The 23899-nt window shown below is 38.1% G+C and overlaps 1 protein-coding gene across 5 annotated transcripts in view; it reads left to right on the top strand.

The window, feature by feature from the left end:
- The first annotated feature begins 1083 nt into the window (after window positions 1–1083).
- Window positions 1084–23899, top strand: part of LOC23687805 (spidroin-2) — a 40744-nt gene continuing 17928 nt past the window's right edge. For 4 of the 5 annotated variants that reach the window (XR_002501540.1, XR_002501539.1, XR_002501538.1 and 1 more), the window contains exons 1-4: window positions 1084–1352; window positions 1542–1682; window positions 10626–11858; window positions 12402–12550. Coding sequence is in view for 2 of the 5 variants with exons in the window: in XM_021851176.1 (XP_021706868.1) it covers window positions 1591–1682; window positions 10626–11858; window positions 12402–12550 (1474 nt within the window). In the remaining 3 variants the exon portion in view is untranslated. Of the gene's footprint in view, window positions 1353–1541; window positions 1683–10625; window positions 11859–12401; window positions 12551–12885; window positions 13691–23899 lie in introns of those variants that run through there. The other variant, XM_011495137.2, reaches the window with a different exon arrangement.

Here is a 23899-nt window from a genome sequence, read left to right as displayed (position 1 = left end):
AAACACGGCGAGAGTAAACGGCGACACTGCAAACAAAATATAAACAAGGCGTACATGGCGGGCTTAATTGAAACCAGAATAAAAACACGGCGCAAAAGTAATAGGCGACACTGAAAATATTATCGATTACAGGCTCATAACATTGGGCGATACTGGCATTCTTGAGTGCGTTTAAGGTGAAGGTGAATCGAAGCCAAACTTCAAATTTTCAAGAGCACGGATCTGGAGAACCAAACATCCGTTTAAGCTGAAAACTTAATCGATTGGTCACTAGCTGGTGGTGATCAATCGATTAGGTTTTCAGCTCAAACGGGTGTTTGGTTCTCCAGATCCGTGCTCTTGAAAATTTGAACTTTGGCTTCGATTCATCTTCACCTTAAGGCGAAACTTTATAAAATTTTTTTATTACGAAATAGCTAGGAAAAATGGAGGAGATGTGTGTGGTGTTGATGGGGATTTTGAAACTAGGTTTATGAAATGTGTATTAAAGTGAAATAGTTAAAGTTGGAGTATATTTTCTCCAATTGGGATTAAAAATTGCACATGAAAATTTCATTGGTTATTTTCTCATTGTTATTGATTTGTCAGATAGGCCCTTATCGCGAATCCCTCTCGAGTTGTTAACGGGTAAATCCATCCAAATGCTCAGAAACAGTGAGCTACACACATGGTTACCAATGGCTTTTAGGGCGAGATCATAAGTTATGCGAGATTTGCTTCATTTTTAATTGCACCTTAAAGTCCTGCGGTGCAAATCTACAGTGTATCGATTTTACCCGAGTGTCCCCTATTTCCTAGGTAACCCAATCCACGGGATGAAATTTATGAATGAACCCTTTATATACCCAACCCGCTATGTACCCACGTCAGTCACGCCGCCGGAGCTAAGGGCGCTGCCATAGTAAACGCGTCGAGCGACGCGTCCACGTGTGCGAGCCCGCAAAGCAGAATATCAACAACAGGAAATCCTTTGATCGCATCGCGTTCGCGGACGCAGACGCGTTACTATGGCCTCACCGTAACTGTGTACCGCTTGACAGTTCGCCCACCACACGACACGCACACATCCTACCTCCTGACAGCGGCGGCAGCGCAGAAGAAGCATCATTCAGCAACACTCAACGAGACCGGAGAGACGACGAAGGTCGCCATTTTGCTTCTGCTGAACACTACTCAAGTTTAGATCTCCGTGCGGGTGCTCCGTTTAGTGAAAAATAATCGCATCCCATCGGTTTCGCGGCCGGTAATAATAGTTCCCATCGAAGCGCATCGTTCCGTGCAATCTCGGTGAGGTGTTTGTGGCGTGAATCGAGTGTGATTTGCTGACTTTCCGAAAGATTTTACTCCCGAAGGTAGGTGTGCGAAAATTGGGTTTTGCTAGCGCTGCCGCCGGGTGGCGCTCCGGAAGAGGGCTTCGATTTTTTCTATGTTGCACGCACACGTTTGCATTGGCAGCCGCAGAGTGTGATTGTGTGCTTGTCGGTTGTTTCGTTGCCGGTCGGTAGATTTACGTGTTTACTTTTTTTCGGGTTCATTCGCAGATTCGGGTTTTGTGACCGGTGAAAGGTTAAACAGTTTTTGCACGGCAAAATGGATATGTCAGGGCCCCCAAGAGGCGGATTCCGTGGTCGCGGTGGTGGATTTAGCGATCGCGGTCGTGGCGGATTTGGCGACCGAGGACGGTGAGTTGTTTGGTTTATGTATACTATAATAATCGCCATAAGTAGTAGTGCTTAAATGCGAGTGTGTGGGTGATGCCGGTTTCGTTTCGATGTATACATTGATGCGGAGTTGAAAGGGGTGAGTCGTCGCCATGATGATGATACCGATGATACTAGGCAGAGGCTTGAGCCGACAATGACATTGATTTTTGAACCGTACTGCCAACTCCTGTACGAGTTTGATTCATTAAAAACATTTAAGATTGCAGATGCTAATCGGGTTTAGTTTGATTTTCCCACTTTTTCAATTTAAACGATTAGTCATAATTATGGGCAAGTTGTAAAATTGCATATTATGAAAATAATTTAAATTACGCGGGTCATCAGTTTCGATTTATAAAAGCACTGAATTCTAGCTAATATTGCAATACAGGGTTGTGATCATAGGTCACATATCTTTACATAGAATTAAGGCTACACACCAATTTTTTATTGCTGATAGCCAGCAAAATTTTGCTGATATTTTTTGTGCTGTACATCCAGCAATCCTTCCAGCAAAATAACATTTGCTGGATTTTCAGCAATTCATTTTGACAGCTGTTTTGCTGGTTTTCAGCAATCGTGATTTCTTATTTTCAGGTCCGTTTTGCTGGAAGTTCAGCAAAAAATTTCAATGGTTTATTATGACATTTTATTGCAGTTTCAATAAACTTAATGTTTTAAACTACATATATTGATAATTTCAACTGGGAAATAGATATTATCTCGGTTGATAAATCAATAACTGAATTCAGAAATTCTATGTACTACTTACATACTTACTTGGAGTGATGAAAATGTAGAAATCTTATGGATTTTCCTCCAAATTTCAACATTTAAGCATAACGACCAGCGGCTTTTTCCGAAAATTGTAAATACGTTAAGTGTTTGACAGTTCTGTTGCTGTCGATCCAGCAAACATGATAGTTTACTGAACTACAGCAAACGCAATGTAAATTACTGATTTTTCAGCAATATTGCTTTTGCTGGATGCCTTTCAACAATTCGTTTTGCTGAAAGGCAAACTAAGTTTTTGGTGTGTAAGTACCCCGTCATTCATTTTGGCAGCAATGATGACTTTCCATCTTGCATTTCAAAATGATAAAACTCAGTCTTGATAGTTTATATTGACTTGAAAAAGTATCACTGTTTTTTAAAGCTCACCACCAGCGTGAAAATGCTGGCGATGACGGTACGGAGGGCGCGACCGCTTTTGAATTAATTTTCTGGTTGTCTCCTGATTCGCATCGCGCTAATACTGTATGTTGGAAGCGAACCTCGTACCCAGTGTTGTAAAAAAAGGAAAAAAAAACAGCGCGAGTACTGAGTGTCAAACTTACAGAAACTTCTTATCGTTAGCCGTCTGAAAAATCACGCCAGTGCAATGCTCCACACCACAGTGTGGTGATGCTGAGAGCGCGAAGGCAAAAAATGAGCAAGCAAATTTGCTCTCTTTCGGGGATTGATAATGTCGTTTTTCTTTATTTGCACCGCCTGCACCGTTTTCCCACCGGTGTAGCAAAACTTGCACCCAAACCGTTCTTTTATTCCGCAGGTAGCACACCGTTTTTACACTCGATCGCCACCGGTGCAGAAAATCCTACACCCTGATCGAGCTGGGTGTAGCAGGTAATGCACTCTTTTTACCAATACATATTTATGGTTCTTAGCTGCCAGTTGTTTTCGGTTACGAAGAAGCAAGATTCTTCATTTTCGCTCATGTCTGCGAGGATAGAATGGATTTATTTCAGAATTGAATATTTTTAGTCAGTGAAAGTAGAAATGTTTTTAATGAACAAAACTACAAGATATAAATATTCTATAAGTATAATTGAAGATACTTTGGCATATGAGTATGTTTCAACGGTACGAAGGGGAACTTTTTCGGCTTATGTCCGAAAATGGAACTCTTTTTCAGATATTTTGATTACATGTATAACAGTAGATACAACTGTACAAAGCATTTTATGAGCAATTTTCGGAAAATTTGACTGAAAAATCTCGGGTGGCAGAGTTATTAACGACTGAAACTGTATGTTCCTATATTTTAAACTCGGATTGCAAAATCTGTTGTTCTATATTTTTGCTAAAATAATAAATTGACGATAAATCGACATTGATTTTTTATTACGGTTTTGATGCAATTATCGATTTCATTTCATGGATGCTCGCTTCGCGTTGTTACAATACGATGATTCACTTCTCGAAACACTTTAGTGTTGTACGATGAAAGATCGCAGTATTTTGAATCTAAACTAGAACAATTGCGGAAATATGATTTTTGGTGAAGTTTTCAGCAAAAGAGAGGATTTATGAAGTCAGATAAGCCCTTACAGTGTTGAAATGTGAAATTCCTAACTTTTAAACAAATTTGATGGAATACGAAACAATGACATATGTATGGTATCAATTTCAGGGAAAAATAAATTTATTTTTGTAAACAAAACTTTTATATCCATTCACGGCATAGTAATGTTTTCAGCCAGTGTTGTAAACACCGTTAACAAACTATAAAAAACACAAACAAGTCTAATGTTTCCGAATCCCTTACAGCATATCATGAAGAATATAAACAGCTGTTTTACCTCTTTGAAGAATGACATTTTGTTTTGATTGACGCCTTCACTAACACCATCATAGGCTGTCAAAATATTGCACCGAAACCATTCTATTTTCCGGTGTCAATTGTTACACTCGCGCGGTGCACCGTCGGGAATAATCGAAAACGACATAAATCAAATTTTGTCTGTTGTCTCCTCATCCGCACGCTCGCACTGGTGGATGTAGCAAGACTGTGCACCGGCCAGAGTTGACGCTTTGGCTACTTACGGTGAGGCCATAGTAACGCGTCTGCGTCCGCGAACGCGATGCGATCAAAGGATTTCCTGTTGTTGATATTCTGCTTTGCGGGCTCGCACACGCGGACGCGTCGCTCGACGCGTTTACTATGGCAGCGCCCTTACACACTGGCATTTGTAGTTCAAAAACCATTCTACCACATATACAGAGTTGTGTGTATGACACAAGGCAACGCGTTTTCCGATGAGAGTGCACACGTTGGGTTTCATCGTCCCAGCATCAACGTGTAGCGTGGAACAAAGTGTTGCGTAGCATGCATCGCGCTGAGCTCGTAGGGAAAATGAGGTCACAGATCTCGCGCCGCACCAATCAGCTTTTGCATTTAATTTGAATAGCACACATTAACAACAAATATTTTGATAGGTGAAAATTGTGTTGCAAGCTATCAATAATAAAGATAATTGAAATGGGCTAAATTTTATTGAGAGAATTATAGAATCGTACTTCAAAAATAGTACATATTGTAGGTTGTTATGATGAACGAGCTGCCACCTGTGTCGTGCACATGTTGCACATGTGGACGCGACGCCTCTGGGAAGTATTTTGTGTTTCAATTTGAGAATCTCGTAAAAATCCTCAATTGACTTATGAAATAATACTCATAAGATAGTCGTTCTCCACATCTCGATATCAAACGGACCATCTAGATAGGGAGAGATCGAGACATAAAACAAATTCTTAAAGAATACTAGATTGAAAATCTCTCCATTACCAATAAAAAAAAGCAAACATACATTACTTCGTGTTTGAAAATGTTTTGAATCACAAAAAACCGGGAATAAAAATCACCTCAAGATAGGGAGATATCGAAATAAGGAGGATATCGAGATGGAGAGAGAGTCAAAATGTATGCAGAATGAAGGAACCGAACTAAACATCGACATAGGGAGATATCGAAATGTGGAGAGTCGACTGTAGAAACAGATAATATTTTCATAAGAAACTCTTCTTGGTAATCATACGCATTATTAATTGGCGTACTAAATGAAAAAGTACTAAATTTTACGAGGCTCGATGTTAATAACATAACGTTCCGGATAGAGATTCATAAGCGTGCGTATGACAAGGATTAGTAACACTTGCGAACAAAAAAAAAAACACGTAGGAATTACAGTATTGGACAAAACATTTGCAACTTTTTCGATTTTCCATACAAAATGACCAACTTTGGTAAGCTAGATCTCAGTTATTTATCGTCCGATTTGAATGAAATTTTCACAGAACATCAGATATAACTTGAATTATAACATATATTTTTGAGTGATTTTTCCAATCACGGGTTTATAAAGTGTAATTTTCGACGAAAAATTCAAAACTATTTATCTCATAGCCCTACACAAAAACTGTATTCAGCAAACTTTTTCACATCGTTAAAATCTACAACTGAACAGCTGAAGATACCATGAAGCTATTCTTTCAATATGTTTAGTTATGTCATTTATAAAAAATCGTCAAAAAATTGACTTTAGTCAAACCGTTACTGCTTTTGAACTTGTGATTGGAAAAATTACTCAAACATTTATGTTAAAATTCATGTTATGTCTTATGTTCTGTCAAAATTTCATTCAAATCGGTCTATAAATAACTGAGATATAGCTTACCAAAGTTGGTCATTTTGTATGGAAAATCGAAAAAGTTGCAAATGTTTTGTCCAATACTGTACATATGAATTTCTAATGGAATAAATATATAGGAAGCAGCTAATAAGACTCACAAGAAAATCTTGTGAACTTCCATCGATCATTGCGTTCATAATATGACCAGCTAGAATTCCATAAGATATTCTTATGAAGAATCGTAGATACAGTGGCCCAATTTCATATTCGTACAGGATACTGTTTCAACATAAAGTTAGTAAAAAACTATTGAATGAAGTATTGAGCTACAAATACTTTATCCACATTGAAGGTAACAGGTGTTATCTATTGTTTGCCAATCTTAAAATGTTTCCATTTACATTCATCTTTGGATTAATAGAAAAGTATTGAATTGATGTCTAAAATTCACCCAATTCCATATTCGTACACCTATCAAAATTCATACGCACAACGTTCAAAACTAAATATAGAAGCTCTATTTGATTACTGAAATGCTTTATTATGATGTTCAGATGTAGTGAAATACATTTGGACAATTTATTAGTGGACATATATGAAATTTAGGTAAAGTTATGAGAAATGCCAGTTTTCCAATGATTTTTGCTATTAAATCCTATAATTCGAACAATAACGTTTATTTTTGTCATTGGATCCAATCTATAGATTATACTCGTAGGCTCTGATAGAAATTTAGTTGAAATATATATAGTTTACAGAAATCATAAACAGTTTTTATCCCTTTTGAGTTCAGAAAATTGTTGTGCCATAAGTTCAAAACTCTTCTAAAATGATATTTTTAATCAATGTAAACCAAATTTTCATTCTAAACAGCAGGTTAATGTTAATTTTGAATTTGTCTGTAAAAATAATTTGAACTACGAACTTCGTTTTACAATTAAGTACCCTAAACTACGCTGTACATACCTCCACATAATTGAAGTCATCGTAATATTCAATTATCTTTGAAATAATATTCAAATTATATTCAAAATAGCACCCTATTTTGCAATTTATTGATTTAATAAGAAAAATACAAAATAACTTGAATGAGCAGAGAGCATTGATATACTATTTAATAGAATATATCCTGTTGTTTTCATCATTTTAAAAAAACGTTTGTGTTGCGGTTATGGCAATAATATTTATTCTTTAAATCTCTATAATCATGTTTGGTAGTAAAATGTAAATTAAAAATGATAATTACGCAATATTTTGATAGGAACATTAACTATGGATTATGTATATACATTTAGGAGCCAAACATAAAGAAATTGACTAAAATTTTTGGTTTTGGATTTGTTATAAATGTTATACTACCTAAGATTCAAAAGTATAAGTTGTTGATATCCACTCCTTGCTACTCTAAAACTGATTATAACTTTTTGAAACTTGTGCAATATTCGCAGTTATCATTCATAAGGAAGTGATGTTGAAAAAAATGCAATTTATTGTTCGACTTATCGAATATTTTAGCAAAAAACATGGGAAAACTGGTATTTTTCTTAAATTTACTTAAGTTTCAAATATGTCCGCTTTTAAATTTTCCAAATGTATTCTACTGCATCTGAACAACACAACGAAGAGCTTAAGTAATCATCTAGTCCATTAAAAATTAGTTTTGAATGCTGTATATTTTTTTTTTGTTAGGTGTACGAATATGGAATTGGGTTAATTATAGACACAATCTCAATAATTTTCCATTATTCCAAAGATTTACAGTGCTGTTCTGAATAATAGCAGCGCATGTCGATTTTCATACAAAATGCTCAACTTTGACATGCTGTAGTTTTGTTCCCTTTCAAGCAATCGAGCTGAAATTTTCTCCACAGAACTACAAATATGATCAATTTCGTAACTACAAAATTTCAGTTTTTTCTGAGTCCCTGCCGAAAAGTGAGACACTAGGTGAAATTTTTCGAAAAAATAGCAGTTTTTCATTTTAAAACTTTTCTTCTACAAATATTTTAAACATTTTCGGTTTAGGTGTAGGTTTGATAAGTACGAGGAGATTGTTCCAATGGTGAGTGATATACAATTTAAAACTATAATGTCAAGCCGAAATTCAAATTTTTAAAACTGCTATTTTTTCGAACAATTTCACCTAGTATCTCACTTTCCGGCAGGGGCTTAGAAAATTTTGAAATTTTGTGTTTACAAAATTGGGCATATTTGTAGTTCTGTGGAGAAAATTTCAACTCGATTGCTTGAAAGGGAACAAAACTACAGCATGTCAAAGTTGAGCATTTTGTATGAAAATCGATATGGGCTGCTATTATTCAGAACAGCACTGTACCATTTAATGTTAAATTGAAATTACCATGTGCTTCAAGTGAAATATGTTGTTTGGGACTAATTTAAAAGCTTATGAAACCATAACTGCCAAAAGAAAAAAAAAAAACTTTGGCAAATACGTACATTTAAAAAAATATAAATTCCACAAAATTTGTCGAGCATACTAAGTAGGTGAGCCGCGATATGTTCTTCTTATTACCTAAAAATGGCTGTTTCCTGAAAATGCATTTGGGTTTGAAACAAACAGTTCCGTTCTGAAAAACAGCTGTGCATTTCGAATCAAAATGTACAGCTTTGGCATGCTCTTTTTTGCTTCCCTTCAAGAAATTGAGCTGTTTTTTTTTCCACTGGACTACAAACATGTTCCGTTACGTAATTATAATATTTCAAGTTTTTCTCAGCCCCTGTCGGAATGTGAAATACTAGATGAAATTGATGAACATAATATCAGTTTTTGATTATAAAATTTTTGTTCCAGCCATGCCAAATTCAGAACAGCCCTGATATTACTTTTTCTGGCCCTAAATTCCGCGAAATGGATAAATACCTATACGCAGATACAAATTGACACAGCTTGCATAAGGTTTATTGAAACAGTTTGAAACAAGTTAATGTGGCATCAAAAGTTGATATTTGTACTAGTTCTGATCTCAGTGTTATTAAAATATCGTAATTCAGAGAGCAGCTAGCTATTTTTTTCTTCGAAAGAAATAATATACACAAACTTTCGTTTGTTGACTTTTTGTAAATGTGAATAGGTCTAGTACGAAAGTTCAGAGTTATCAGGAGTTTTATTCTGAAGGAGTTTCAACTTTAGAATTTCAATTAGATCCTTTGAGGAATTCCTGGTAGGACTCTAGATAACTTGAGGATTTTTCTAGATTTTTTTTTTCATCAAATCTTAGATTAGAAAACAGATTATCAGAAATCTCTGAAAGAGTTCCTTGATTAACATTCTTAATCATTTTTCAAATAGTCCCTTTAGAAAAAGATACCGCAATTAAGTCCTTTTGAAGAAAATAGTTTGTCGTCATTAAGCGCGCCCCTCATTCAGATTCGGCCACTGTGCTGATTGAATGATACCGATTTTGACCATGCATCGGTACGCTAGCGCATCAAATTATTGCTTCTACTTATAAGGTCCGAAGTCGTTTTTTAACTTTGAACAGGTTTCATCGCATCAAACATAATGGATTCTAGCCTTATTGCTAAAACAAGAAGCCTATTTTAGAAGTTAGGAGGTCTACTACTCCACTGATTCGGAATCGTTGATCTACAGCTACAACTAAAGTACAACACCCTAAACACCCGAAAGGCAGCGTCCATTCATTACGTTACGCTAAATTTGAAAATTGTTGGAAATTTTAAAATTTTTCGAGCGTTACGTAATTTGTGGATGCCGCCAAAATCATAAAAAAGTCCGCAGATACACTGGAAATTTCTGGAAAAGTCCTGGAGGAATCCTTAAAATTGTATTTAGAAATATCGTCAAAAATCCCTAGTTGAAATATTGAAGAAAATGTTGGAAGAAATCCTTCCTTGAGCTTTTTCAGAAGGAATCCGGAGTAATCTTGGCAGGTAAGTAGCATTTTGTAGATCTATTACATCTTGTCAAGTCATCAGCACCAATGAAACTGAAGAAACAGAAACCGGCACACTCATACTGCCCTTTACGTCAGTCCAAATCTCAATCAGCTGCATGCAGTGTCTCAGTTTGTACACCGATTACAAACTCAGTGCCGGACCAAAGTATACCGTGACGTTGCTCTATTCCCCGTTCTTTCGAGATTGTAAGCCCTTTTCCCATAGTGATCCGTTTCTCCGGCGAATTGAGGAAGGTCCTAGATTGTTTCTCGGTCGAAGTGGTTCGTTACTGCGGAAAGTTTACAATCCTGACGGAATGGGTTGTTGTTCAAGGAGGTGGCATTAGGCTTCACGTCGTTTGTTCGTACAGTCAGTATGTCTCATGCTTGAATAATTGTAGAATTCGTCAAGATGTATGGATTGATTATACTTTTGTCCGCTACTGTCTTCGTTTGTCCGGTTAACATATAACAAGCACGTCTATCTACCTCAGTGCACACACAAACACTACTTGCCTTAGTCTCGAGTCGGGTTAGCTAAACAGCGTTTCTCCCCCTTCCCCCTCCATTGAATCTCTTTGTCAATCTCACAGAGGCCGCGGAGGTCGTGGCGGTCCGATGATGGGTCGCATGATGGGTGGTCCCCCGATGATGCGTGGACGTGGTGGCATGATGCGTGGCGGCCCGCCCCGTGGTTTCGGTGGTCCACCGCGAAGTGGTCCCCCGATGTCCCGGGGTGGCCCATACGGAGGTCGTCCACCGATGGGAGTCGGTGGTGCTCCACGCAGCAGCTATTCATCATCCGTATCGAACGGTTCCGGTCCGCCGCCTTCGTCAACGACCGAGAATGGGAACGACCTGAAAACGGCAGACACCACCAGCGGCAGCGCAGCCAAGACGGTACCGACTACCAGCGGAAGCACACCGACTTCGACGTCGAGCTCGGCAGCTCCGTCTACCGCACCGAAAACTAGTGCCCCAGCATCGTCACAGGTTCCTAGCTCTGATTCGGGCCGGGCAACACCTCCGCAACCGATCAAGACAGCCGACTCTAGTAGTCTTTCCCATCCCAGAGAATCGCAAGATTCTTCAATTCAATCGACAGGTAGTTCCTATCATTCTTCGAGGGGCATGGGATTCCGAGGCCGCGGAAGCTATCCTCCACGTGGAAGTTATCCTCCTCGAGGTCGTGGCGGTTACGGAAGCAGCTACGATGGTCCACGTCCATACCGCGGTGGAATGGGCGGGCGTGGTCGTGGCGGCTATGGCGGAAGCGGTCCAGGAGGCTACGGAGGTGCTCCAAGTTATAACAGTGGCTATAACAATGGCCCTCCTCCGTCGTACGGTCAAATGGGTGGAGGATACCAACACAGCGGTTACAACCCAGGACCTCCACCACGGCAGCAGTTTGACACACGGCAACCATCAAACACAACCACAGTGACACCGATCAAGCGCGGTGGTATGCCCGGAAGTGGTCCTCCAGGTCCCAAGCGAGGTCGCTACGATTCGGGTCCTCCCAGCCGATCATTCCCCCCGAAGAGCATGCCGCCTCATCACGGTGCTGCGGCCCCGGTTTCGTCATACAGTGCACCGCCCTCGGCGACAGGCCACGGGGGCTACCCGGAACACAACCATCCCCCGGCCAGCATGGATCAGTACGGTTCGCACAGCGCAACCACGGCCGGCGGTTACGGCACGACCGGTGCCTCCCAGAGCAGTTACAGCGCCAACGGATACGGTCAAAGCTCGTACGGTAGCGCGGCAATGGCCTCAACAGGCTACGCAGCTGGCACGGAGTATGACACTAGTCACTACGATTACAGGTACGTTTCTCGTGAATGGTTTGATCATTGGTCATTGGAATTGCCGGAATTAGAGTAAAATCAGAGACAAACAAAAGTAACAATCACATTATTTTCATTATACAACAAAATAAACCTCAATTCCAATATTTTTTAGTTGGTCAACAGCTCACTTGAAGCGCTCGTATCGCTTTTGTTCAAGTTTGATATTTACGCACTACCGCCACACAGATTTTTTTAGCATTGCTCGTAATGTTCGCATAGCTATAGGGCTCTGTACAAATATCTTCCTCTATCTTTCATTATTTCATGAACAACAAGGGCAATAAAAGTCAGAATTCCATACAAAATCAATACTTAAGTGCTCCATATTTATATTGCTAAGCGTTTTAGCGGTTACGTAAGTTTGTCTGTAATCGGAAACATCATGTTTGATACCCTTTGAATAAGAAACAGATGAAACAGAGCCCAATTTTCTGAGTCCTACTCTAATTTCGGATGATCTAAAAATTTTGCTATGGTTCAAATATATTATTTCTCACAATTTTTTTAAAATTACAACAGCACCGGAACATACGACAGCAGGTATCAAACTGGATACTCTCAAGACTACAGCCAATCGTATGGTACCACCACCGATTACAGTGCTGTGTCGACGGAAACCTATCCCAGCCAGCAGTACGATGACCGATCAACCGGATATGCCGGCTACGGTGAGTACTAAAACCTTTTTGCCAATCTCTCCATCCTTTTTTCTACCTTCTGTATTCGATTCGTCATTGAGTTTTATCGTAGAAATGAACAAAATGGTATACAAACATTGTTTGCACAAGATGAAAAAAGCAAAAAAAAACAATCAAGTAAAACTTGAAAATATCGAGCCGACCTAAGAAAACATTCGTTCCTTTAAGTATTATTTTCGTTTTTTGTTTTAAGTATTTATTGCCAACTATCTCTATCTAGTTTGTAAGCGAAATCATCCGCCGAAGAACAACCCCCGACCGCAATCAATAACCTATTCCCCTCCATTTCGAATGTATTTTTATAGACGCGCAAGCCTACTCGCAAGGCTACGCAAAGACCGATCAGTACGCTCATGGTGGTTATTATTAGGAAGAAAGCGACAAAATCCAAAACGCGCAGATAAAAGAAAGAAAGAGAGAATTTCGAGAGCATAACAATTGCAAATGAAAGTGTGTGAGAGTGTGTGACAAAGAAAGCAAAAATCCAAACAATATGCAAACGACCAGAAACGAATGCTGTTGGATGAAAACTAGAAAAAAAGATAGCATAACCCGGAAAACTTGCGGATTGGAACATACGCAACCAAACAGAAAACAATTCAATACAAACAACAAAAATCAGCGAGAAGCCGACAAAAATGCATCAAACAGAGCCAAAAGCATCCCGAGAAAGACAACCTAAAATACTATACAAAACAATCTAGAAAACACTAAATGATCAAGCTGAAAATGGTGTGTCGTCAGCACAGAATGAAGCAGTTAGCATAAACCTGACGAGCGACGATCCTGATTGGAAAATGCACTGGAAAGTTTACTTGCGCGTAGTGAAGTAATGCTATTTTCTTTTTAAAATCTATCGACCTTACCAACATTTTGCATTCTTGGTAGTAGTGCTGCAAGCTAATCATTACATTATTATTCGTACGGTAATATACGGACATTATCATCCAGTTTTATGAAGTTGTACGATATGTAAAACAGAATTATGAATAAACAAAATAAAATATTAAGTACGACAGATCTAGTAGCTCATAGGGAAGTCAAGCATCCAATAGATGACCAATAAGCTAAACAGAAATAAAGAATTACATTGAATGTGTCCAGTCAGCAGCGCTCGAAGAAGTCTCATATAAAGACAACAAAAAGAAAAATCCCGTATCCATCTACGATTCAGCATCTTAGGTATACCGATTCCCCCCTGTTCGATTTGGCGCGCAATTCCGGTCTGAGCTTTTGATTATTTTGCTTGATTTAGTTTTTAGTTAATTACTGTGTAAATATATTTAGAGTACTTTTTATTATTTTCCAATTGAAAACAAAAACATGCATAAACGGTAACCACCAAAAGATACGGTTTATTTTATTGAAAGTTGAGAAATGATTGCACACCACACACATCATGAGCGTCGGAATAAAAAAACTAAAACAATACAATATCACAAAAGCCTTTGCATAACAGTCTCAAAAATCTATGAATGCCATATATTATGAATGATACAAAACGTTGGAACTTGCAAAATGGAGGTACATGAATACAAAACCAGTAATGTTGGAACTGAAGTGAATATTCGTTTGAAGTAACAATGTGGACAAAATAATCAGTGTAACATCTATTTATTATCAAATTTGTGGCATGAAAAAATCATATTCAAAAAACCAAGACAAGTGTTAAGTATAAAATCTTTTTAGGTTCGAATATATTTACCATAACGATGTATGATATGTTTTTTGGTATATTTCTTGTGATTCGAATGTATTGTTTCGATAGATTTCAATTTGATGAAGAGAACTGATATTTTTACATTTCAGTTTTGGGAGATTGGACGAATGAATCAATAAAATTTATGGATCAGTTTACTTTAGTAAACAAAAAAGATATACATATTATAATACGATTATAATTTATAATGTTAGCGTACAACGTTGGATAAAATTTATAAATATTAAATCCCTCATGCGGAACATTCGGGTTTTTAACTTTGGAAATCCTAATCCTAATAAATGGAGTATCACGTGAATCCTGTTTTTTTCCATACAAAACATAACAGAAATGAAAAGAACTACAAATGGTTTATTTTATGGAAACTTATTTGAAAAATTGCGTGCTGCACAAATGTAATAAGAATACAAAACTAAATTATTGGAAACAGAGATAAAGTCAAAACTCTTTGATCTACTTTGAAACAAACAGTACCTATAATGAAGTTTACTTCATTTTTGTATTTGAAATATCGTTTACAAATTGGTAAAATGCTTATGACAGTTGTTAACAATTAACAGTAAAAAATACGCGTTATAGAAAAAATGCTTTACTATGAAAAAATATAGTCTAACTCATTGCAGCTTATTATTGAGGTTTATAGCTGTGTTATCTGAAATTGAGTAGACTTATGGTAATATGTATGGCTACTACGTCGAAGACCTGGTATCAAATCCCTTCCCCGATATAGTCACTTTTGCTCATAAGGTTATACAGTTGATTCTCCACTTCTCGATATTGAAGGGACCATCGAGATAGGGAGAGATCGAGATGAAGAACGCATTTTTAATGAATACTAGATTGAAAACCACTCCGTTACCAAGAAAATAATAAATAAACAAACGTCTTTTTGTGTTCCCAAACTGTTTTGAATCAATGAAATCGGGTCTAGTAACCTTTGATAAGTAGAATATCGACATACGGAGAGAAAATCGAGAACAAAAACAGGGTGTCTACTACCTGGAAAAACCTGGAAAACCTGGAATTATCAGGGAATTTTGTTAAACCTGGAAAAAAACTGGAATTCTCAGGGAATTTCGCTAACAATCAGGGAAATTTCTTTGTGGCAGTAATTCATGGTAGAATGTGTACATTACAAATGACTTTCACGTAGAAACTCCCCAAAAAAAATTCGGCTGCGCCGCTATCAAAACCCTCCTTGAGGTTTTCAGTAAATCTTATCGACTTCTCAAGACATGATTGTCTCTATTTTTGATGAAAGGTTTCTGATGTTTTTTTTTATCAAAATGGTCTCTAAAATCCCATTTTTCATATCTTGCTTGCAGTGAATTCTGATGCTAAATGATGTAGGCATAAGAGAAACCTTCGGTGACTGTTACGAGACTTTTCAACTAATTCTTTAAATTTTAATCTCAGATTTCTCGAGGAAAACCTTCAGGAATAATCCTAGTTGTTTATCTGGAGATTTCCTCTTCGATACTTCCAGGGATTGCTATCAGGATATCTCCAGAAATTCTTCTGAAGATTCCTCTGCCAATTCTCTTAGATATTCTCCCTATCTCCCTATCTTGAGTAATGTATCCAGAATTTGCTCCAGGAAACACTATATGAGGACTTTCTCTAGATATTTTTCCATTAATCCTTCAACCGAATTTTCTAGTTGTTACTGTAGGAGATCTTCTGAGAATGTTTACTGTATTTTTTCCAAGAAAAACCGCAAAGGTCAATTCCACAGTTTTTGAAAGAAATTGTTCAGAGGTTTCCCCTCAAACTCGACCCTGTGTTTCATCATAGAATTCTTCTAGACTTCTCCAGAATTTCATCGAATGATCACAACTGCAGTCGAGTCTAGTACACGACACTAAAGATGGCCTTTCAGTTGAGGTCGAAATACGCGTATTTGTCAAAGGATACAAACTGTAGTGGAATTAAATGGTATAGTACTAAATTTGGTTTTTCATTCACTTACAACTGCAGTTCTTCAAAACATTTCTCATAAAATCCCATGGAACTTACAAAAGTGATAACAGTTTCCATACTAAATAACACTGTAGCATTTTACCAGAAAATTATTCACAAATTTTTTGCTTTTTTTTTCAATTATCCCAACAATTTAACAAGAAAATCTTCTAAAAATTCTTCAAGGGTCTATGAGTTCTTCTAGTAACCGTGTGACTTAAAAACTTACACAAGTTTCATCAGAGTTTGCTTTAAAATTTGCTTTAGAAATACCTCACGAATTGAAAATTTTCTCAAATTTCTGAAAAATTGCATTCACATTTTCAGGCAGGAAAGCCTAAAAAAATCCTGGAAGTAAACTTGGACAAATCTTTAAAGACTTCATTGAGAAAGGATTACTGTAGGAATTCCTAAAGAAATCTGAGTAATTCGCGGAGTCATCCTTAGAAAAATTTGAAGTTGAAATCTTAAAGAAATTATGAAGGACAATTTTTAAGAAATCCCTGGATACATCTTTGAAGAAACTTCTGGTTGATTTTTTGAAGAAGCTCTAAACGGTAGTCTTAGAGGATGTCCAAGGAAAATCGATGGAAGAATCACTGGGTAAAATCTTGGATGACTTAGGTCTTTCTTGGAAAACATCCGATAGAATCAGTAAAGACATTGCTGACGATCTCTGAGTTAATTTCTGTGGTTATAAATGGCAAAAACCAGGTCGTGTTTTTGAGATATCTAAAACATAATTCTTTTACGAATTCCTTAGAAAAATTCTCGAAGGGATTCCATAGGAAATAATCACTACATGAACTCCTGGAGACATTTAAGTCGTGAGCTAGCCTAGTGGTGAAAATTTCACAAATAAAGAAATCCATCCATCTATCCTAGCCTGAGTAAATCTTCGGAGTAACATCTGGATCTTTGGGCAAATACTTGAATTAATGTCTGGTGAAATTCCTTTAGAAAATAATTGAAATATTTATCGAAAAACATGTTTTACGACATGTAATTTTAATTGTGAAATATTGTCACAAACATTTGTAAGTATTGTTTATTTCGCCCATTTAGCTGTCTTAAGTATTGAACGTGGGCCAAAAATGAATAGTGCATTATCTGTTTTTGCACAAGTACGCTGTAATCAATAAACTTGAAGGGTTAAGCATACTGAATCACTTGAAGGTTCCGTTTAGTTTACAATGATGATCAGAGCTCTCACAAACGATATAAAAATGAGTCTTCTTATCAAATACAATCTAGGCTTTGTATCAAATACAATTCAGTGGACAAAAACTTAAGCTTTGAAATTGTTCCACCTTTAAATAGCTTCGACAAAAAAATTGGAAGCTTGAAACGAATTGAAGCAAATTATTTTGTCAATAACTTTTTATATGTCTGAAATTGGAATATTTCTTAATCCTGGAATTATTTTGTAGAACCTGAAAAAACCTGGAAATATCAGGGAATTTCATTTATGTAAACGAGTAGACACCCTGAAAAATCAACTAGGAACACATCGAGATAGGGAGATATCGAGATATAGAGGATATCGAGGTACGGAGAGTGAAAATATATGCAGAATGAAGGGACCGAAGAAATCATCGACATAGTGAGAGATATCGCGATATAGAATATCGAGATGTGGAGAGTCGACTGTAGTGCCAACTCCCTTCGGCAGAGAGCAAAAGCGTTGGTCTCGAGATGAAGTAGCTGAACATCTTTTTAAAAAAGCAAACAAAACTATACTTGTGGAATTTCAGTTATGCCATACGTTATTATGCTAAATGTATTTGGTTCATAGGGCAATTTTTTTGCATACACCAACACAGAAATAGCGATATCACATTGAGCAAAAAAATCTACTTGTTATAATTTGTCACAGAAAATCGATTAGATTTAAAAAATCGCGCACTTATGTAACTGAGAATTTTTGCTGATAAAATTGTGGTTATGTTGGTCAAATAGTCTGAAGCTCGGTCATAATATGTAGTTTTCGTTGTTTTATTTTTCAGTACAGCAAATTTTCGCGACACAAAATAACATCCTCGATATCGATTCGGAATTATCGTTAAAATCGGATATCGTATCGATAATTTGAAGCCTATAGTTATGGATTTTTATCGATATTGACACAGTACTGTGATCAAAGTATTTTGGATAGACCGTTACGCGTATATAATTTGGCCATTTACGGCAAAATCAAATGAAGCTGGCCAAATTATATACGCGTAACGCTCTGTCCGAAAATACATAAAACACCCTACTATTAAAAAAAAGACACCTACAAATTTCGAATAGAGAAGTTACTCGTGATAATGTAGAGACAATTTACATACGTCAAAGATTACCAAGCAGAGACCATTTACGTCAAAGGTAGCTAAGTTTTCTACGACTTGATTGACTTATTTCTTTACGGTAAAAGCGCTTTTACAAAAAGTGCTTCAACAAACAATGTTTGCAAATTTTTCATTAAAAAATTGTAGTTGTTTTTCATTAGTATATTGATTGTTTGGCACATCATAGCAGACTAACTGTATATGTTAATGATTGCTACGCCGCGTTTGATCGGAACTGGTAAGAAATGTACTTTGATCCAAATTAATAAGGGATGAGACTTTCGCTAATTCTCGAAGTGCACATTTGAGCAGACCTCACATTATTGAACAACAACAGCGCCGGTCAGATCCTTATAGTCAGTTAGGATAGGAAAGGAATTACGCTCTAATAATGATTCTGCTTCTAGAAACCGAGAATACCTCTGCATCTCCACAATCAAGCCCCACAGGAAGATAAGCTTTGCATTTATGTCTCGCCGTGAAAATATATTGGTAGAAAATTAAAATAAGAGCTGAAATACTTTTCAATATTCTCAATTTAATGCAAATAAGTGAAATAGTCATGACCCAAGTAACACTGGAAGCTGAATAACAGCTTATTGAACTTAAATACGGTTTATGCAGCTCATTTTAGGCTGAATAAACTGTTATTAAGCTATCAATGCTACTTGGGGACAATTTTATTAGTAAAACCATATTGAGCATGAATGAGCATCGATGACCGTTCAATTCGTAGTCGCCACTCCATTACTAATCAGAACCAGGGTAACCACATAAAAATCTGTATTTTCTTCTGGAATTATCTGTATTTCTGTATCCTGAAGCAAAATATCTGCATATCAAAAATTAAGATAGAAATGACAATTAGTGGAAGGGGTGGTAAAATGAACACCTCAAGGATATCATCTCGTTTCTGATAGAAAAACGAGGTATTCGTATAGTTCTAGCGCACAACATCAAAAATAGGGATGATATCTATACAAAGGACGCGAATTCAGATCAAAATAGCTAAATTTTCATAATTTATCGCTAGCAAAAAACGATACGAATGTTCATTTTGCCTGCACTATGTGGGTAAAATGAACAGCTCTTGGTGGAAAAATGAACATCATACAAAAAACGAGAGCTAAACAAACAATTTTGGAAATTTTCATTGCATTACCGAATATATATCCATTAACCTTTCGGTCGTCGCGCGAATTTTTGTAACGCGAGTAGTCGCGCGTTGTACTTTGTACAACACCCTTGGTTTTGCGAATATCCCAGGATTCTGACCACTTAGAAAGATGACGTATTCGGCAAAGTTGTTCAGTAGCTCAAGGGCTATCATTATTTTAGCCAAGTAATTCGGAATTTTGCCACTAGGCGGCGCTAGTGAGCATGAAACTTTTGTTTCGCAGATCTCAGGATCCTGACCACTTAGAAAGATGGCGTCTTCGGCAAAGTTGCTCAGTAACTTATGGAATATCATTGTTAGAGCTAGTTGATTCAAAATTTTGCGCTAGTGAGCTTAAATCATTCATTTCGCAAATATCTCAGGAGCCTGATCACTTTGAAAGATGGCGTCTTCGGCAGAGTTGCTCAGTAGCTCAATTTATTTCTTTGTTTAATCCTTTAAGTTCGAGATTTTGTAAAATAATGATAGTTCCTGAGCTTCTAAACAACTTTGCTGAAGGTGCATGTCTAAAAACACAAGATCTTGCAGTATCAGCAAAACTAAAATTTCATGCTCAATAGCACCGCCTGGTGGCAAAATATCCTATTTCTTGGCTCAAATAATGATAGTTCTTGAGCTACTGAACTACTTTGCCGAAGACACTATCTTTCTAAGTGGTCAGGCTCCTGAGATATCTGCAAACAAAAGTTTCATTCACACTAGCGCCGCCTAGTGGCAAAATTTTGAATCAACTAGCTCGAACAATGATAGTCCTTAACTTACTCAACAACTTTGCCGAAGACGCCATCCTTCTAAATGATCAGGATCCTGAAATATTTGCAAAACAAAAGTAAAACTTCCATGCCCACTAGTGCCACCTAGCGATCAAATTCCTTATTAAATGAGGTACCATCAGATAGCGCTGCACCTCCAGATCAATTTTACTAAAGACCCCAAGTTTCTATATTATCTGGATTTTGAGATATACCGATTTAAAACTGTGGTTTACTCGAACCGTACATAGAGCGTTCATTATTATGCGACTTTCATGTACATTTGTTGATTTTACCGCAATATAAAGGGTCACACTGTAAATAAAAACTGTCGAGTATTGTTGTTAAGAAGATTCTTGAGGAATACATTCTGGTTGGGTGTTGATAGATATCTTTGTAGCAAAATGATAGCATATAAATCACAACTGTTGTACAAAGTACAACAGCGCGACAGCCCGAAGGTTAAGGATTGTAACCTAAGGTGTAGAGAATAAAAACGCCGCGATTACAACTAATTCTAGACGGAGCAATTTATTTGCTGGTGTTATCGTGTGAACAATGTGATCTGAACTGCGTTGAGCTTGGTGGAGGTTTTATTGGTATGGATGCCGCAGTGTAGCCAGTTTGGCTGCGCACCGCAGTACTCCCCCTTCCTAGAAAATTACTGGATCCGGAATCTAACATGATGTCCGCTTTTAGTTATACGGTCCGAACTAGCCCTGTGATGATCTAACGCTAATTCAGGATCCTTGACAAAGTAGGCTGGCTTAACTCTGTCGATTGAGACTGTTACTGGTTTGTTTTTAACTTTAATTGTCAACATTTTATTGCTCCTTGAAAGGACCTCGTATGGTCCGGTGAATGGTGGTTCCAGAGCGGCTCGAACCTTATCTGTTCTCAAAAACACGTGTGTGCAGTTTCCAATATCCTTCGGGATGAATATCTGTCGATTTGTATCGTTATTAGATGCAGCGCGAGGTACTATTGAATTCATTTTTTCCCGTAGGTTGGCTACAAAGGATTCGGTCGGGCCTCGAAGTGTTTGCTTTTCTATCATAGCTCCAGGTATGCGAATTGTTGTACCGTATAGCATTTCGGATGCTGATGTTTCTCCTCGGATCGCAGTTCTTAAACCAAGCAGAACTAACGGCAACGCATCGGTCCAACTTGATTTGTGTGATTCTAAAGCTGTTTTGAGTGGTCGGTGCCAACACTCAATCATCCCATTCGATTGTGGGTGATAGGGCGTGGTGCGCACCCGTTCGAGCCCTAGGAGTACGTTTAGTTCCTTCATTAGTTGCGACTCGAATTGTCGACCCTGATCTGATGTCAGTTTTGATGGAGTTCCAAATCGTGCGACCCACACCTCAACGAAGGTTTTGGCGACTGTTTCTGCGGTCATGTCTGGAATAGCCGCTGCTTCAGGCCATCTGCTAAATCGGTCGATCATTGTCAAAATGTACCGCATCCCGTTTGATATCGGCAAGGGACCAACTATATCGATGTGAACATGCTCGAATCTATCATCGGGAATTTCGATTTGATCAGGAAACGACTTCGTATATCTGGAGACTTTGTTCTGTTGACATTCGTTACAAGCTCGTATCCAATTTGAAACGTCCTTCTTAACTCCAGGCCAAACGTAGTGCTGCAAAATTTGAGCTTGTGTGGCCTTCACCCCCGAATGCGCTAGGCGATGAACCTGTTCGAAGATCGTTTTTCGGTATATGCTAGGAACACAAATGCGTATTTTATCTCCTTGTTGCTGGCAAAGCAATTCGACAGCGAGCCGAGAATGTTTCAAGCATTTAACATCAGGATTGCTGTTTCGCCAATTTTGCAACTCTTCGTCGCAGTCCTGTCTTCTAGCAAAATCGGCATGGTCGATCGTAGACGGTAACCAGATGGCATCCACTCGTGAGAGAACATCGGCTGGAATGTTGTCGACGCCGGAGATATGAATCAGATCTGTAGTGTACTCGCTTATAAAAGACAACATTCGTTGTTGTCGTGGGCTTGGCTTATTTGCATCTTGTTTGAATGCAAACGTTAGTGGTTTATGATCCGTAAATATTACAGGATTACGCCCTTCAATGACGTCCTTGAAATGTTTGACACCGAGATATACAGCTAGAAGCTCTCTATCGTATGTAGAATATCGCTGTTCACGGTCATTGAATTTGACGGAGAAATATCCTAATGGTTTCCATGCACCCCTGGATCTCTGTTGCAACACGGCTCCGGCAGCTAAATCCGACGCATCGACCATTAGGGATAGCTGAGCATCCGGATCATAGTAGTCTAGCTTCGTTGCTTCTACTAAACGATGTTTACATTTTTGGAAGGCATCTTCAGCTTCATCGTTCCAGAGGATAGGAGTTTTATCATTCTTCTTGTTTGAAGGCATCAGTTTGCGCAGTGGAATTTCAGCTTCGGCGGCATGTGGAAGAAATCGACGATAGTAGTTTACTAGAGCCATGAAACGTCTCAGTTTCTGTACCGTGTCGGGCTTCGGGTACTCCGCCACTGCACGCACCTTTTCAGGAATCGGTTGACAACCACTGGTAGTTATCAGCTGCCCCACGAACCGTACTTTTTCTTTACCTAGCTGGCACTTGTCTACGTTGATTTGTAGTCCATTCTCCCGTAATCTTTCAAAAACCAAACGTAGGTGCTTTTTGTGTTCCTCTTCGGATGACGAAGAGATGAGTAGGTCATCTAGGTACCCTATAACGAACGGCATGTCAAAGAATATGTTGTTGATGAATCTTTGGAATGTCTGGCCGGAATTTTTCAGTCCAGGAGGCATTACAAGAAATTCATACAATCCCAGTGGCGTTATTATGGCTGTTTTCTCAATGTCGGATTCGTGCATAGGGATTTGATAGTAAGCCCGTTCTAAATCAATCACGGAGAACACGTTCTTACCTTTGAGTGTTTGACAAATGTCGTAAATGTGCGGTAATGGATACCGATCTGCGACGGTGGAATCGTTGAGACGCTTGTAATCACCTACAAGTCTATATTTGACGTTACCGTTTTGCAACGTTTTGGTGGCCAAATGTACTGGGCTCGAATACGGGCTTTTTGAAGGCTGGATGTACCCGAGCTCTAGAAACAGCTTCAATTCCTTCCGAAGAGCTTCGAGCTTATGCGGTGGTAGTCGGCGGAACTTAGAATGACAGGGAGGCCCGTCAACCTTGATGGAATGTTTGACTCCGTGTTTTACCTCCTGCTTGGGAAGGCGTGGCCTAGTAACATCGGAGAACTCGCTTAGTAAACCGCCATAGTCGCTACTGCAAGAGTATGTTTTCAATCCGAAAAGTCCTCCAGTGATCAAATTGATTTGACCTCGTGCCTTGATGTTGGTCATTCTATCTA

This window comes from Aedes aegypti, chromosome 3 (assembly GCF_002204515.2).
Source record: "Aedes aegypti strain LVP_AGWG chromosome 3, AaegL5.0 Primary Assembly, whole genome shotgun sequence".
In the NCBI taxonomy this organism is placed as follows: Eukaryota; Metazoa; Arthropoda; class Insecta; order Diptera; family Culicidae; genus Aedes; species Aedes aegypti.
The sequence above is the reverse complement of the archived record's forward strand: the minus strand, read 5'-3'. Positions and strand labels throughout refer to the sequence as shown.